Here is an 18218-nt window from a genome sequence, read left to right on the forward strand (position 1 = left end):
CTATCATTTCAGGGCTCACCAAACAATGTGTCGCCCCCGAATCAAACAAGGTGTGCGTTTCCACACCACCTAAACTTAAGGTCCCTACAAATTCCTCTAGAATGCTAAGTATCCATATCCCCCTTTCACATGCATTATGATGCTATGTAATGCAAGAACTGAACTTAGAAAGGTTCTCGTAACATACCAGTAATTGCCCTGAAATCCCCAGCAGCAGTTTCCTCAGACAGCTCGTACACGCATGGTGCGACAGCATGTCTCTTCGGTGGTGGCGGTAAAGAATCCTCGCCACGGAACCCACGTTGGTGGGTCAGTCTTCCCACGTCAAGCTTCGGACATTCCCTCCTAAAATGTCCCTCTTTTCCGCACATATAGCAAGTCCTTGGCCCATCGCCATTTTCCAACCTTAGACAGTTCCGGATCGCATGATCCTTGCTCCAGCAGCAACCACATGCACCTACGGCCTTCCAGCAAGAAACACTATGGTGCTTTCCGCAATTCCTACACTCTCCATACTTAGCATCGGACCTTGCGTTGTCCACCTTATGCAATCTTCTCTTCCTGTCCGTGGTTTTGGCTGGGTGGGTCGAACGCGAAGAAACCCTCTCGCGCCTAAGTTGTTTCTCTTCCTCCATACCAACTTCGATCATTGCTTCCCTTTCCACCACTTCAACGACCGTGTTAAAGACACCGGTCAAGCAATGGTTGTAGATTGCCACCCTTAGTCCTTGGATATAAGGACGGACTTGTGCTTTCTCATCCTCGATATCCTTTCCAACATAGCGCCTAAAGCGGCTAAATTCAACATCATATGCACGCACTGTCATATCCCCTTGTACCAGGTTCAGGTACGCACTTTCCAGTCGGTCCCATGCCTCCGCTGGAAACAATTTCTTGTTGAATTCCGCCTCAAAGTCCGCAAAGGTTAGGACTTGACCACATTTCTGTTTCTCAACCGTCAACTACCAGTTATGTGCTTCCTCTTCAAGGAAATGGACGGTAATGTCCTTTTGATACTCCTCTCGGTAGCGAGTGGAATTAAAATTTCTCACAAGCCGACTCCTCCACTCGTCAGCCACGATTGAATCTGAACTCCCTGGGAAATGATTTGTCCTCAGTCTAGAGACATGCTACGACACATCCAAGTAGTCCCTTATCTTTTTCGAAGAATCCTCATGACTACTTCAGTGTTCTCTGTAACAATTTTGCTACGCACCGCTAGTACCACAGGATCCAGTACCAATGCCTTTGTGAGCACGTCTAACTGTGCCATCATTGCCTTCATCGTATCCCATTGTTCCTGGGACGATGGTACTGCATTTGGTTGCCCATTTACATCGGTGGCACCACTACTTTCTGGAATATCATTATCAGGTTGCTTCTCTCCAGCCACAGTCCAGCTGGTTTCTGGGCGTCCATGTTTCCTGCCCCTGCGTTGACTACTGTCTCTGTGGCGTCAATGGTCTCATCGGCCAGCCCCTTGTCCTTCTTCTTCTTTTCCTTGTTCTCTTACCCATCTGCAAAACTCATGCATTTTAGTCATGGTTAAGTTAAATAAACCGGTAACGGTAAGAACATCTACCGCGAGATCCCATTAAGCCGATGAATGGTGATACCCAAAACCCGCACTACCAGTCCTAGAACCAAGCCTGCTCTGATACCAACAGGTATTTTAGTGATACATGAGCACCACACGCATTTTATAGGGACGTATTGGGGAGCTGTGAGTACAGCTTTCTGTGCTGAAATTGTTGAATCTGCGGATGCTTATTTGTTTGCTGGTCCGATTTTTAACGATTACAGCTCTGTTGGGTACTCTTTGCTTCTCAAGAAAGAGAAGGCGATCATCGTGCAGCCTGATCGGGTTACTATTGGTAATGGACCTGCGTTTGGGTGTGTTCTTATGAAGGAGTTTCTTAGTAAACTGGCGAAACGGATTAAGCACAACAACACTTCCTATGAGAATTACCATAGGATCTTTGTCCCAGAAGGAAACCTTTGAGAGATAACCTGAATGAGCCTTTGAGGGTTAATGTGCTGTTCCAACATATTCAGAATATGCTCTCTTCTGAATCTGCTGTGCTTGCTTAGACAGGAGATTCTTGGTTCAATTGTCAGAAGCTGAAGCTCCCTGAAGGATGCGGTTACGAATTCCAGATGCAGTACGGATCAATTGGTTGGTCAGTAGGTGCTACTCTTGGCTATGCTCAAGCTATGCCAAACAAGCGTGTCATTGCTTGTATTGGAGATGGTAGTTTCCAGGTAACGGCGCAGGATGTATCTACAATGATACGGTGTGGGCAAAAGACCATAATCTTCCTAATCAACAACGGAGGCTACACAATTGAAGTGGAGATTCACGATGGTCCTTACAATGTCATAAAGAACTGGAACTACACAGCTTTTGTTGATGCTATACACAATGGAGAAGGCAAATGCTGGACTGCCAAAGTGAGATGCGAAGAGGAGCTAGTGAAAGCAATCAAGACGGCAACGAATGAGGAAAAAGAGAGCTTCTGTTTCATTGAAGTGATAGTGCACAACGACCGTTTGCTTTGAGGTACTCGGCCGAGTGCCTAGTCGAATGGTACCTGAGAATCAAAACAGATTACCAGAACAACAAATAGGTGAGTAATAGAATAAAAAGTAACATAGCTTAATCTTGAAACAATGAAATCTCAACTGGAACATATAAACACCCTAATGGCAACGGCGCCAATTGAAACAAGGATTTTTCTATCTTACCCTATGAATGAATGAATGCTAACAAACATACAAACTTAGGCTAAGATGATCAAAATGTATGTAAGGTGTTTCAATACCCTTATGATGTTGTAGCATAAAGGATGTCAATCCATAAAGAGTGTGATATGTAAGCAGTCAAGTTGAGATCAATGCATTCAAGTTAAGCCAAATATCAAGTTGATTTGTTTCTAACAACCTAATGACAATAATGAAATGCAATGAACTAAAGCAACTTAAGACAATACTAATGCTGAATTAAACTGTAGAACAATTGCAATAAACAAGACTAAGCAGAAATAACTAATATGCAGAAGAAAACAAGAACAGAACAATGCATAAACAAGAAAGTAAACTAGAGCTCGACCTAGCACTCGATCGAGTGCATGGTCGAGTGGGAAGTCGAGTGGACTTCCGGATGAAGAACAGAGACAGAACAACAATCAAAACAGAGCAAAACGAAAGTAAATCAAACAGCAAACAAATAACAATACTCAAACAGGAAAATCAATAAACAAGGAAAGGTCCTAAGGATGGATTCATGGGCTGGACTCAAGCTAAGGTTATCTAAACTGGTCAACAAACCTCAATCAACAATGAGCTATCTCTAGACAATGATCTTATAATACTTGTTAATCCATTCTCATGACAATAACAATCAAGCTTAGATACTCTTGGACCTAGTTCTCACTAGCTATTACATATAAAAGCAGGCATTAAACAACCAGATCATCAATGTCAAAAATCACTTTAAACATCTAATCTCTTAACATGCTTCATGATAATCTCTAGCATTAGCCTTAACTAACAACTTAGACATTGGTGTGATGCTAAGAAGCTTAAGATCTATCCTTACCCTCTCAGTATAAGAACAACATAGAGCATATCTAATCTAAACAACCATAACCCTTATCCAGCCTAATCCATCCCTAAGATCCTACGCCACTAATAAGATCTAAAAATCATCATGAAGAACACAAACCCAGAAATTAATGAAACTATCATGAGTAGAAAGATGAGATAAAGATGAACGGTTTAATACAAAGAAGTGAAAGAAAATACTCAATAGATTCAATGTTTTGAAGGTTACAAATCTATGAATATCTAGAGAAAAGATAAGAGATGATGCAATAAAGTAAAAGCAACTAAAAATGGCAAAAACTAGGTTATCACATGTCTACAGGGTCTCTAGGGTCTTCCTTTTGCGGCCACAAGTGCCAGTACATATATATAGTAAAGAGATAGAAGCCCTAGTTAGCTAGAGGACAAAACAGAGACTCGGCTTCAAGTGCTCGACCATGTGCTCGGTCGAGTGCATGGTCGAGTGGTTGGTTCGTCATGTAGCTCGAGTCTTCGATCTGGGATGATATCTGTTCATTAAAATCGGGATAACTCTTGAACTACACCTCCGATTGACTTGAAACCACCGCCATTAGAAATTTAACTCAATTTCCTACAACTCGCATGAAGGGTTCTCAAGCTGAATCGCCAAGAAAGATCTTCATTTTGATCTATCTTTGAGGAGCCCGTTATGAATCCGACCATGTACTCGACCGTGTGCCAGGTCGAGTGGCATGGTCAAGTTGCCTTGCGAATCCACTTCCTGATACTTTCAGTCCTCTTGTTTAGCTCTAGAAATAACACCAAGTACTTCCTTACCCTTTTAGAGCTCCATAACACCTAATAATACTCCAAATGCACAAATATACGCAATGCATGCTTCTAAACATCCTAAGTGCATATTTGGACATAAATGGCTATAAAACCTAAGGAATCATTTCTATATGATGCAAAACATGAACTAAACAAGGCCTTAAATATGGTAAAATATAGTGACATCACAAGCTCAGCCCCCGAGGAGACGGACCTCTCCGGATCGTCGAGAAGATCAACAACAATGCCTACCGCCTTGAGCTGCCCGGTGAGTACAATACATCAATATCGTTCAATGTTGTTGATCTTGTTCCGTTTGATGCAGGTGATGATGAAGCTGTTTTGGGGATAAAACCTTCGCAAGGGGGAGGGAATGATGTGAGCACCGGATTGGACACGCGACCAGGAATCCTCGAGTCGGACCCGAACACCTCTCGGACGCTCGTATCACCCGCAGGAAACCTCGGAGCCAGCATGCCCACGATCACTCTCGGCCAAGACCACCAAGCACAAGATCAACCACTTCGTCCAAGTCTTCGTCCAAGAAGACCAAGATATTGACTCGGCCAAGGCAACCATCGGCGAGATCGTCCGTACGGCCTTCGTCCTTACCCAAGGATGAGGGCGCCAAAGACGTCAGGAATATGACTCGTACTCTTTTTCCTTACTTCGGGTTTTTCCCATGAGGTTTACCGGAGAAGGATTTAACGAGGCGACGAGTCCTGACGCACAACGCCGCGTTTAATCAGAGGATGCATGCAATGCCGCATTTAACGTCAGTGACGTGGCATCCGCACTCAGCCTAGGACGCGACCTTTCTTTTTTGTCCTTTTCCTTTAAACTTTGCGTTTTGAACTTTGTCTAGATCCTTCCCTTCTGAACGTTGGAATAGTGTGACGTGTTCACCGTCAGTGGAGATGCATTAAGGGCAACGTGTGCGGACCAAAGCGAGTCCGCGTGTCCCTAGCTCCCTCTAAACCCTTACACTATTTAAGCTCCCAACGCCACTTGCTTAGAGTTTTTAGACTTGAATGAAATCATAATTTTCCCAAAGAGTGAATCTTTGCTTCTTGTCTCACTTCTCTTTCTCGCAACATAGTCCGGGACTGGACTTGAAAGAAAACCTAGAAGGATCGATCTAGGATCGTTGTAACACCCGCGTTCCGCGATCCCAAAGGGGGGCAGTTTGTTTTAAGGAAATCGATAGCTATATAAGCTTACGTAGCTAAGCTACTAGCTCAAATAGCTGGAATACGAGCTGAATGAGCTGAACAAGCTCGATGAACAAATTAGTTCAGCTGCGGATAGCTATCGGCCATCTATGGACAGCTATAGGCCAGCTGCGGACAGCTATGGACCAGCTGCGGCTAGCTGCAGACAGCTCGGCCAGCTAGTATCAGCTCGTCCGGCTAGCGGCCAGCTAGTATCAGCTCGTCCAGCTAGTATCAGCTCGTCCAGCTAGTGTCCAGCTAGCGTCAGCTCGACTAAGCTCAGCCATCTGGATGGTGGTGGAAAGTGTGCAGGCCAGCTGGGGAGCTCGTGGACGGTCTTGGGACGTGGTGAGCGAACAGGCACAATAGGACAGGTAAGGCTGAACAAGCACGGCCGAACAGGCATGATCGAAGGACCTTGACGGACAGGTACCTTTTAGGGCCTAGAATTCGGCCAGGAAACTATAAATAGAGGGCAAGGCCTTCATTCCAACACACCATCATCCTTCCATCGTCCATCTAAGCCTAAGAAGAAAAGGGGGTGCGGCTCGGCGATTTTACTCGTCCGAACTGATGCGCATGCTACCTCACTATCGACGGTACGATGAGATGAACGACTTTTTGACAATTGGGTCAAACCGATCGAACGATAAGCGACGGTTGGTCCATGGAGTCGAACTAGTCAAAGGATGATCGACGATTCGATCATAGCATCGGACCGATCGAAAGGTCATCGACGATCCGCGTCAATGGACAGATCGATCGAGGGTTGATCGATGATTCAATCGCTAGTCGGATCGGGTGATCGAATAATCGACGATATAAGCTGTAGGTTGGATTGATCGGTCGGGTGGTCGACAAGTCGTTCGGAAGTATCAGCTCGGTCTGTGGTCGATCGGCGAGTCGATAATGGGGTAGGATCGTTTGATCGGACCAGGCTCTGATACCAAGACCGACGAGTCGATCGGGGTACCAAGGTCAACTAGTGGCACCTCCGATGCCAAGCTTCGGGAACATGAGTGGTTTGGGAAGCCGATAGCGCAACCGATCACCATGCACTGAAGGGACTATAAGTCCCCATCCCTAATGTGTGCAAACCCTGTGAGGTTGGTTGGTTATATGGCTATGCACAAAAGGAAGGTAAGGGGTAAAGTTACATTTTGCTGCGTATAATGGTTTACAAGGCTAGGCCGCGGGCCAAAGCTAAGTAAACGAATCAATGGATGTTCGGCCGGGAAGGGAAGCCATGACCGCGGACGCTGGGACGTCCGGGTCAGGGTCTTTCATGTGGTTTCCCTAAGTTGTGGTGGTTACCCTAGGGTGTGGTTCCCTAGGATGTTTGGTGGTTCCCTAGCATGTTCTATGGACTTGGCCAGTCCTTTAACGACTTGATCTTTTCCAGATCCCAGACACTCCTTGGTTCGAGACAATGTGTCCAAGGAAACCAACACTTCTTTGCCAAAACGAGCATTTGCTTAACTTTGCGAAAATCTTATGCTCTCTTAGCCGCTCCAACACTGCCCTCAAGTGATTCTGATGGGTTTCCCAATCCTTCGAATAAACTACTATGTCATCAATGAAGATGATGACAAACTCGTCTAAGAATTCTCGGAATACACCATTCATCATCTTAAAGAAGGTTGTCGGTGCGTTTGTCAATCCGAATGGCAAGACCACAAACTAAAAGTGGTTGTACCTTGTTTGAAAAGCCGTTTTCCGAATGTCCGTTGGCTCTATTGGAATTTGATGAAACCCCGAGGCCAAGTCTATCTTCGAGAACCACTTTGCACCTCGAAGATTATCCAACAATACATCTATCCGGGGTAATGGGTACTTATTTTTCACTGTAGCCCTATTCAGCCCCCGGTAATCAATGCATAGCCTGAAGCTACCATCCTTTTTCTTTTCGAATAAGACCGGTGCACCCCATGGTGAACTACTTGGTCTGATAAACCCTTTCTCCAACAATTGTTTTTTCAACTCCGCCTTTTCAGCTGGTGCCATCCGGTAAGGCGCTTTTGATATAGGGTTCATCCCCGGTTCTAGCTCGATGGTAAATAGATCTGACCGATTTGGCGGCACTCCCCGTACTGCTTCAAACACATCAGCAAACTCACTTGCTATTGGAATATCTTTCAACTACGCATTTTCCCCAACCTCTGTTGTTATTATTGAGGCTAAGTACGCCTTACATCCTTTCTCCAGCGTCCTTTCCGCTTGGATTGCCGAGATAACCAAACTTCCTGAAGTTGATCTTATTCCTTGGAATCTCAATGTTCCTTCTTTCCTTTCAAAGTTTACTCGCCCTTGATGACAATCAATGTGAGCCTTGTACTTTCCCAACCAGTCCATCCCCAAGATAACATCGTGTTTCATGAGTGGAACAATGATCAGATCAGTAGGCATATCAACACCATTGACGATAACCAAGATTCCCCGAACCATATCGAACGGGTACATTGCCTGCCCGCCGGCTGCTCGGACCATTCCATATCCAGTGTTTGGTACCTTAATGAACCCACCTTCCCTATCATTTCAGGGCTTACCAAAACAATGTGTCACCCCCGAATCAAACAAGGTGTGCGTTTCCACACCACCTATACTTAAGGTCCCTACACATTCCTCTAGAATGCTAAGTACCCATATCCCCCTTTCACATGCATTATGATGCTATGTAATGCAAGAACTGAACTAAAAAATTTCTCGTAACATACCAGTAATTGCCCTGAAATCCCCAGCAGCAGTTTCCTCAGACAGCTCGTACACGCGTGGTGCGACAGCCTGTCTGTTTGGTGGTTGCAGTAAATGATCCTTGCCACGGGACCCATGTTGGTGGGTCAGTCTTCCCACGTCAAGCTTCGAACATTCCCTCCTAAAATGTCCCTCTTTTCCGCACATATAGCAAGTCCTTGGCCCGTCCCCATTTTCCAACCTTAGACAGTTCCGGATCGCATGATCCTTGCTCCCACAGCAACCACATGCACCTACGGCCTTCCAGCAAGAACCACTATGGTGCTTTCCGCAATTCCTACACTCCCCATACTTAGCGCCGGACCTTGAGTTGTCCACCTTATCCCATTTTCTCTTCCTATCTATGGTTTTGGCTGGGTGGGTCGAACGCAAAGAAACCCTCTCGCGCCTAAGTTGTTTCTCTTCCTCCATACCAACTTCAATCATTGCTTCCCTTTCCACCACTTCAACGACCGTGTTAAAGACACCGATCAAGCAATGGTTGCGGATTGCCACCCATAGTCCTCGGATAAAAGGACGGACTTGTGCTTTCTCATCCTTGATATCCTTTCCAACATAGCGCCTAAGGCGGCTAAATTCAACATCATATGCACGCACCGTCATATCCCCTTGTACCAGGTTCAGGTACGCACTTTCCAGTCGGTCCCATGCCTCCGCTGGAAAGAATTTCTTGTTTATTTCCGCCTCAAAGTTCGCAAAGGTTAGGACTTGACTACCTTTCCGTTTCTCAACCGTCAACTACCATTTATGTGCTTCCTATTCAAGGAAATGGACGGTAATGTCCTTTTGATACTCCTCCGGGTATCGAGTGGAATTAAAATTTCTCACAAGTCGACTCCTCCACTCGTCAGCCACGATCGAATCCGAACTCCCTGGGTAATGATTTGTCCTCAGTCTAGAGACATGCTCCAACGCATCCAAGTAGTCCTTTCTCTTTTTCGGAGAATCCTCATGACTATTTCAGTGGTCTCCGTAACAATCTTGCTACGCACCGCTGGTACCACAGGATCCGGTACCAATGCCTTTGTGAGCACGTCCAACTGTGTCATCATTGCCTTCATCGTATCCCATTGTTCCTGGGACGATGGTACTGCATTTGGTTGCCCATTTTCATGGGTGGCACCACTACTTTCCGGAATATCATTATCAGGTTGCTTCTCTCCAGCCACAGGTCCAGCTGGTTTCTGGGCGTCCATGTTTCCTGCCCCCGCGTTGACTACTGTGTCTGTGGCGTCAATGGTCTGATCAGTCATCCCCTTGTCCTTCTTCTTCTTTTCCTTGTTCTCTTACCCGTCTGCAAAACTCATGCATTTTAGTCACGGTTAAGTTAAATAAACCGCTAACAGTAAGGACATCTACCGCGAGATCCCATTAAGTCGATGAGTGGTGATACCCAAAACTCGCACTACCAGTCCTAGAACCAAGCCTGCTCTGATACCAACTTGAAGACCCCAACCCGGAACATTCTACGGCCGGTGAGGTTCTCTCGTCCTTTACTCGCTACTTAGTCATATTCTATGGTCCATTCTTTAATAAAGTTCTTTCGCTTATTCTAAGATTCAATATGTAGTGTCTATAAGATATAAATTAGAGTAAAGCAAACATTCAGATATTGTATCAAATAATCAAAGGATTCGATACAACTTATGAGTTTGAATATAAGCTAGTACAAGTTGTATAATCGATCATAGCTACCCTTACACCACCACTCAACTTCCCGGCCATGAGCCTCGCGCCTAAGTAGTTCCTTTTCCATGATCACTCTCCGTTCCTGAAATCCAAGTAGCCATCAATAACAATTCCCTTAGATCGTACAATGTCATGAATTGCACGCTAAGCTATAATATCTGCCCAATACAACAGTTGGCCGGTAGAGAGTTATCTCGCGCATCAGTTTGACGATGTACAGAGGTATCTGTACAGATCCCCAGTCCAACCGCCAAGCCACGTTTACTTTTTTTCCAACCATACTGTCCGCACATGGAAACTCCGGATGATACGCTGATTGGTAGGGAGGTAGCATGCGCATAATTTCGGTAGGGAGGTGGCTGGGAGAATGTAATGACCCTCACTAAGGGTAGAAATCCCGAAAATAAAAGTTCGAGGAAATGGCCTGGAAAAGAATTAAAGAGGAAGAGGAAGAAAAACAAAGGAGAATGGTCGAAGGAAGTCCGAGGAAAAATGCACAAATCAGAGGATAGCCAAGCCAAGACCAGAGTGGCCGGATGTACGATTGAAACCTTAAGACTGAACGGGAGTTGACCGTTTACACAAAAAACAGCGTATGCGGAAGAGACGGTCCGAGAAGTACCAGAAAGGACAGTACAGACCGAGAAGTAACTGAAAGACCCGTACGGTCCGAGAGGTACCGAGAAGGACGGTACGGTCCGAGGGAAGCACCGAAAAGGATATGAAGGACCCGAGAGAGAAAGGCGAGAGTTGTCCGAGAGACGACCGAGGCAGTCCGGAGGAGCCGAACGCAATCTGGAATGAGACCGAACCATGGCCGAGAGATGTCCGGGCGATACCGTACGTGCCGTACGGCAGGACAGTGCGGTTTTTGGGTTGAAGAATGAAGTACTAGTGGCGGCATAATCATTACGTCTCTAAGAGTTGGACCAATCAAATTTCATGCAAAGGAGAGTTTATTTCACGCTCCACATGCACGCTCATGTTCGCCAAGTGGCTGGCGAGTGGCTTACACGCGCCACATGCAAGCTCATGCTTGCCATTTGTCAAATCGCACTAAGGTAAGAAAGGGAGATGCTCGACCTATAAATAGAACTCTTGAGATCATTCTCTCTCATTTTCGAAAACCCTACTAACAATGCTATCAAACTTGGCTGGGAGAGAGATGAGTATCTTCTGTATGAGTTGAGAGTTTGATTTCTTTTCACCATGATAAGTTAATTGATTTTCCAAAACAATTAACCTATCGGTGAATGTCTTGATGTCGTCGTTGTCATACATCTTTAGGTTTTCATACTCCCTATGCAATGATTGAAGGAGAAGATTTGATCAATTACGGCAGTTAGCAAAATTTGCAAAGTCATCGTATCATTCGCCTCTGCTTCTTCTCTGAGCATCTTTGCTCTTGCAGTTTCAGGGGTTTCTCCCTCTTGCACCGGTCCAGCCGGCACTCCTTCTTCAACCACCGACCATAGTTTTCTGGTTCGAAATATGGTTGCCATCTTGATGCTCCAGAAGTCGTACTTCTCCCCATTGAATATAGGGATCACTTGATGTGAGGAGCCTTGCATCGTCTCTGCTTTTTGCTGATGATGATAAGATCTCTCTTGTTCTTTCTTTTGGTGTTTTCTCTCTGGTCCTCTCAATCGCAAAGCTCTGATACCATGTTGATGTTTTGTGTTTGTGCTTACGATAAGAAAAAACAGAGTAAGAAAGTAATACTTTTATTGATCTGAAATTTGAATTTATTACAGACTAGGTAACAACCCGCACTATATGCGGAATAAATCGATTTAAAAAAAACATTATAAGTAAAATTATTATCTATAACCAATATATATATATATATATATATATGTGTGTGTGTAAAACATAAATATATAACATGTTATTAAAGTTTTTTATTTATTTATTCAAAACTGCATTTTTTGTTGTAAAAAACACGTTTCACCCCAAATATTGATAAAATGTTACCATTTATTGCAACATGTCTTTTGTGTGGTTTAAAAATCAAATTCATATCTTCTTATGTTTTATTTTGAAATCATAACAATTTTGCATATTTCTTATGTAACCATAACAACATATACTAAATTACTCGGTAGTTTAATTATTTAGTTTTAATATATGTTAGTAACAATCAAATTCTAAACTAAATTTTCTGAAGATAATCTAATTTATTGATTTAAATTTTTGATTAGGCTATTGAAATCTTTTAAGTTAGTCGGTTTGTTAATATTTTCTATAAATGACCCATTATTACAAAATACCATTACGGAAAAATTATTGAAATTCCAAAATAAACGTATTCGTGTAAGAATACATTTCACTCGTGAAATATGTAAACATGGTAAAAAAATATTTATAAAATGTTACAATTTATGGCAATATATATTTTTGTGTGTTTTAAAAATCAAATTTATATTTATGGTTTATCGAGTAACTATAACAATTTTGCATAATCTAATAGTCACTCATTTTAAATATATTATGATTTTTTTGGGTACTAAGTTTATTTATAATGTTAAGGGTTATTGTCTCATTCCTGTTTAATAGCACATAAATGAATATACAATTAGAACGTATATTCCTATTCGATTATCAATATTTCTATTTTTTTAATGAATAATGACACTAAATGTTGAGATTAATTAGTTTACATAGGGCTTGATTGGAACCACATATACTATAGCATTAGCATTATGCAGCATAAGCATTAAGCTGCATAAGCTGTATGCTCTGATTAAATAACACATTTACTTGATTGGTATAGCAGTGGAGTATTAAATATTATATTTATATTAAATATATGATATTAATTAAAAATATATAATTTAAATGTGTTTCATTAAAAAAATTAATTATCACTCATTGCTATATGATTTTTTAAAAATATATTTTAGATTTAATCAATTTTATAAATTGTTAGATATATATATAAATGTGTAATTTAATAATTTTTAATTATATATATTTATAATGTTACACATTAATTACAAATAATTAATATATGTTATAATTTTTTATAAAAGTTTATATCTATATTTACATTTTTAATTTCAATAACTTTTTAAAATATATATAATATACCACATTAAACTAAAATAAAACAAAAATATATATTATAAATGTTATATCCACATTAATATTTTAATGTATTAAATAAATTATTATATTATTTTTAATAATAACATTAAGTAGTTTCTCATATATATAATCTTATGACAAATATATTTATCTTTTATAATATCATAATTTTCTATTTTTACAAAATAAATTAATTATTTAAAATTAATTTAATATATATTTAAATTTTATTTCTAAATGCTTGGGAATGCTTCAAATGAGAGCATATAGGAAGAGAGCATATGAGAGCATATGTAGCTTCCCTTATATGCTCTCCTAATAAATGTTGATTGGATGATAAAATTAAAAAAGCTTCTTCATATGCTCTTCCAATCAAGGCCATAATTAGATATATATAAATCACACATCATGGTATCCCGTACTTTGTTGTCATTTTATATTTAGGGTATGCATTATATATCAACCTCTACTTACCCCATTCTCAGCATTACAACCTGTATTTTTTAACTCTTCATAAACCAACACAAACTTATAATTTCTATACGAAACAACATAAATTTTTAAAAAATTAATAATCAAACACATTCAATCAAGACTGAGATTTACGATTACTAAACCATATTAAACCAGAAAATCGCGATTACTGTTTCACGTTTGCCTTTACCATACGACGTTGATTAAATACTCTGTGACGGTCACAACATTTGTTCAGAGTGATCACAAATTTGAGTAAAAATTAGGGTTCTTCGCAGGAATTCAGAGAGAAGAGATGACGGTCACAATGTTGGGTTTATATCAGAGTGATCCAGATGATCCTGATTACAATGGAGATCCCGATGGTCTCGAAGAAGTCGATGAGGATAGTAGCGGGGAAGATGGAGATGATGGAGATAGAAGTGGTGACGGTGGAGACGAAAGAGAGTGGTAGCGATGAGGCTGGTGATGAAGATGGAGATGTTAAAGCCATGAATGAGGCTAGTGATGACGACAGAGATGTTGAAGCCATGAATGAGGCTGGTGATGACGACGAAGATCGTGAAGCCAGGACTGAGACAAGGCGAAGCAAGACAAAACGAAAGAGAGATGAGTCTAAAAATGAAAAAGACAATGAGGACAAAAGGCAGAGGAAGGTGAAGCAGAAGAAAGAGAAGGTTGAAGATAAAGACGACATAGTGGACAGGTTTGAGTTTGAAATAGAGGATTCTGTAGCAAACTGGTTTGATGAGTTTAGGATTAATCGGAATACCATCCCAGAGAGTTCAGATGAAGAGGAAGATCCTGTTGTGATTAGAGATAGGAAAATTAGGATGGGAACTAATGATAAGTTAGCCATTGGACGAACATTCTTCACAGAGTTTGAGTTCAAAGAGGTTGTGTTACATCATGCTTTGAGGTCGAGAGAAAACATTAGACAAGATAGATGGGGGAAGGACAAAATCGGTTTTAGATGTGCTCAGGATAAGGCATGTGATTGGAAAGTCTACTGCGCATTCGACAAGAATCGACAATTGTGGGTTTTGAGAACTAAATGTGGCTATCATAGATGCACCCGTAATGGGAAATGCAAGTTATTGAAGATGCAACCTAAATACATGCCTCTTGATATTCAAAGACACATTAAAGAGCAATGGAACATACTGAGTTCTATAGGAAAAGTGCAGAGAGGAAGACTTCTAGCTTTGAAGTGGCTGCAAGATGAATATGCTCAGCATTTTGCTCACCTTAGAGGTTATGCGGCTGAAATCATTGATTCAAATCCAGGATCCACAGCGATAGTTGATACAATTCCAGTTGTTGATGGTGAAGTGGTTAAAGATGTTTTTAACCGGTTTTATGTGTGTCTTGGAGCAATGAAAAAAGGTTTCTACTATTGTCGGCATATCATTGGGATTGATGGAACTTTTCTTAAACAAGCCGTCAAAGGTTGTCTATTGACTGGTATTGCTCATGATGCTAACAATCAGATATACCCAATTGCGTGGGCAGCTGTACAAACTGAAAATGCTGACAACTGGATGTGGTTTCTGAAACTACTAAAAGATGATTTGAATCTAAAGGATGGGAAGGATTATGTCATTATATCAGATCGTTCTAAAGTAAGTTTTCATGTTAGTTCCCCTGATTCTTTAATTTGTCTTGTATCATTGTTCTTTGCTAATGCTTATTTTCTGCAATTATGTAGGGAATCATAAGTTCTGTGAAGAGTGAGTTACCAAATGTTGAACACAGAATGTGTGTGAAGCACATGGTGGATAACCTGAAGACTAAGCATGGTAAGAAAGACTTGCTTAAAGAACGTGTGTGGCAATTAGCTTGGAGTTACAGCCATGCACAATTTCAAGAAAATTTGAACAAGCTTAGAGCATATGATTTATCTTTGTATGATGATGTGATGAAGGAGGATCCAAAGAGCTGGTCAAGAGCCTACTATAGGGTAGGAAGCAGTTGTGAGGATGTAGACAACAATGCAACAGAGTCTTTTAACTCCACAATTGTCAAAGCAAGGGCAAAGGCATTAGTTCCAATGTTGGAAACTATAAGAAGGCAGGCAATGAGAAGGATTACTAAGAGAAATCTGAAAATAACCAAATGGAAAAAGAGGTTGTCTGAATATGCAACAGAGATTCTGGAGGAAGAGAAAGAACATACTATGCTCTGTGAAATCACAAAAGGAACACATGGGCGATTTGACGTTTTTTTGGATGGGAACTCACACTCTGTGAACTTGACAACCGGTAAAAGGGAGTGTTCTTGCTGCAAGTGGCAAATTACAGGGATTCCATGTGAACATGCTTATGGGGCAATATTAGATATTGATAAGGATGTTAATGATTTTGTGTCTCCATTCTTTAGTACTGAGATATGGAAAGAAGTGTATGACACAGGTCCTAGTCCTGTTAGAGGTCCAAGATATTGGATGACTAATAACTACATTTTGATAACCAAACCTCCAGAACCAAATCTTCCAGGGAGAAAGAAAGGGCAGAAGAATAGTTTTGATCGGATCAAAGGGAAGAATGAGTCACCTAAGAAGAAGAAGAAGAAAAAGGCACCAAAGAAGCATCAAGGAAAGGACGATGAAGATGAACATGGGACAGTTAAACTCGGAAGACAAGGAAGAATCATGCATTGTCGTAAGTGTAGTGAAGCTGGACACAATTCAGCTGGATGTCCTAACTTTCCAAAAGAAAAAAAGAGTAAGAAGACTGAAACATGTAAGAAGAGTGTGATGATGTTCATATATTTTACCTTGTTTTCCCTTAGTTTATTCACAACTTTTGCATCTTTTGCTATCCATTTAGGCCATTATTGTGTAGCTTTAGGACTAATCATGCATTAGAGTATAGTTGCATTGCATTTGCATCTTTTCATGCATAAACAGGTGATTTTGGAGCTTAAGGAGCATGGAAGCAATGCTGAGGAGAAGTGAAGCTGTCCTGAGGAGAAAACAAGAGAGTTAAGGCTGTAGAATCAAGGTCCGGAGTCCAACTCGACCGCACCACTCGACCACCACTCGACCGTGTGCTGAGGAGGACTCGACCGAGTGGAGAATGCACGAGAGAAGCCAGCTCGACCAGCCACTCGACCGAGCACTGGTCGAGTTGACCGAGCCGTTGACCACTTTGACTTTTTGTATTTTTAGGGCTTCCACGTCACTTCCTATATAAGGCCCTTGTACTTGCAGCCACCAAAGAGTCCAGCTTTTTAGAGAGTCTAAAACCTAGTTTTTACCTTTTTTAGATATTATTCCTTTTGCACTTTTATTTTATTTTTTTAGATCTTGTACTTGTTTGAGAGAGAAAGACTAGATTCTTATATTTTGTTTGTTTCATAACTTTCAAAGTATTAAGATTTCGAGTTTTATTCCTTCATCAATATTGTAGATCTCTGTTTCATCTCTCTAATGATGCAAGTTTCATTATTTTCTGGGTTTTTGACATATTTCACCATGTGTTCTTGTGAGTAGTTTGCTTAGGACCTTGAGGATGGGTTAGGCTGGGTTGATCTTGTGGTTTGTTTGATTTGGTCAAGCTTGATTGTTGTAGATCTCTTCTAGGCTAGATGATCTTAATGCTGATCCTATATCTGAGAAGGTAGGGTTTGATTTCAAGCATCTTAGCATCACACCAATGTCTAAGGAGCATAGATAAGGCTAGATCTAGAGCTTACCATTAGGCTTGCTAAGAGATTAGGAGTCTTGTTTGGTTTGAGATGTATTGCTTAATGCCTGCTTGTGTAGATTCTTTACTTTGTGAGACCAAGTCTAGAATTGCATAGGTTTGATTGTTTCTTGCCATAAGAGTGGATTAAACATGTCTTAGAATAGTATGTCTAGAGATCAGCTCAATGTTTGCTTGAGATTTGTTGACCAAGTTAGATAACTACAATGATTAGCTCAGCCCATGAATCCCTCCTCAAGGCCTTCTTTGTTTATTGAAATCCTAGTCTAAATATCATTGCTTGCTTGTTGTTTGATTAGTTTTAGCATTGCTCTGTTTTTCTTGTGTTGCTCTGTTTTCACGTTTAAGTCTAGCTCGACCACGTACTCGACCTACACTCGGTCGAGTGCTGCTCGAGTTCATCCCCAGAACTTGTGTTTTTGATTTGTGATTGTCTTGTTTCATTCCTGTTTCATTTCCATTGCATTCACATAGTTTCCTCTTCATTACTTGTCTTGCATTAGTTCATTAGCATAGTGTCTATCTCTGTTCTAGTTTCTTTATAGCTTTAATTTGTCTGTTCTGTTTGCATTTAGTATCTTGTTCTAGTTGTTTTTACTTTCTGCATTTCATATCTCATTTTAGGATTGTTAGTGACAAACAATCTTTACAATTGGCTTGACTTAGACTCATATGCACATCTTAATTGTTCACAATCACTCAGATAGGATTGACACCTCTTATACTGCAACTGCATAAGGGGAATTGAAACACCCTGACTTCTATTCATTCCATACATCATCATTCCATACATCATTCATTCATACACCACAAAGAAAGTCAGTTTCAATATTGTAGATCTCTGTTTCATCTCTCTAATGATGCAAGTTTCATTATTTTCTGGGTTTTTGACATATTTCACCAT

The 18218-nt window shown here is 41.1% G+C and overlaps 2 protein-coding genes across 2 annotated transcripts; both read left to right on the forward strand.

Annotated features, from left to right (window-relative positions):
- Positions 1 to 1606: 1606 nt before the first annotated feature.
- LOC109127527 (pyruvate decarboxylase 2) lies at positions 1607 to 2559 on the forward strand. Its single transcript, XM_019232444.2, is given in 2 exon segments — positions 1607 to 1991; positions 1994 to 2559. Coding segments are annotated over 2 exon segments (951 nt in total).
- A 10817-nt stretch (positions 2560 to 13376) lies between these two features.
- On the forward strand, positions 13377 to 17009 carry LOC147940669 (uncharacterized). The gene is made up of 2 exons (XM_087457666.1): positions 13377 to 15229; positions 15316 to 17009. Exons 1-2 carry the CDS (start codon positions 13943 to 13945, stop codon positions 16471 to 16473), a joined length of 2445 nt encoding a protein of 814 aa, XP_087313792.1. The 5' UTR covers positions 13377 to 13942; the 3' UTR covers positions 16474 to 17009.
- Positions 17010 to 18218: the final 1209 nt, after the last annotated feature.

Source organism: Camelina sativa, chromosome 7 (assembly GCF_030686135.1).
Source record: "Camelina sativa cultivar CO46 ecotype springtype chromosome 7, ASM3068613v1".
Taxonomy (NCBI): Eukaryota; Viridiplantae; Streptophyta; class Magnoliopsida; order Brassicales; family Brassicaceae; genus Camelina; species Camelina sativa.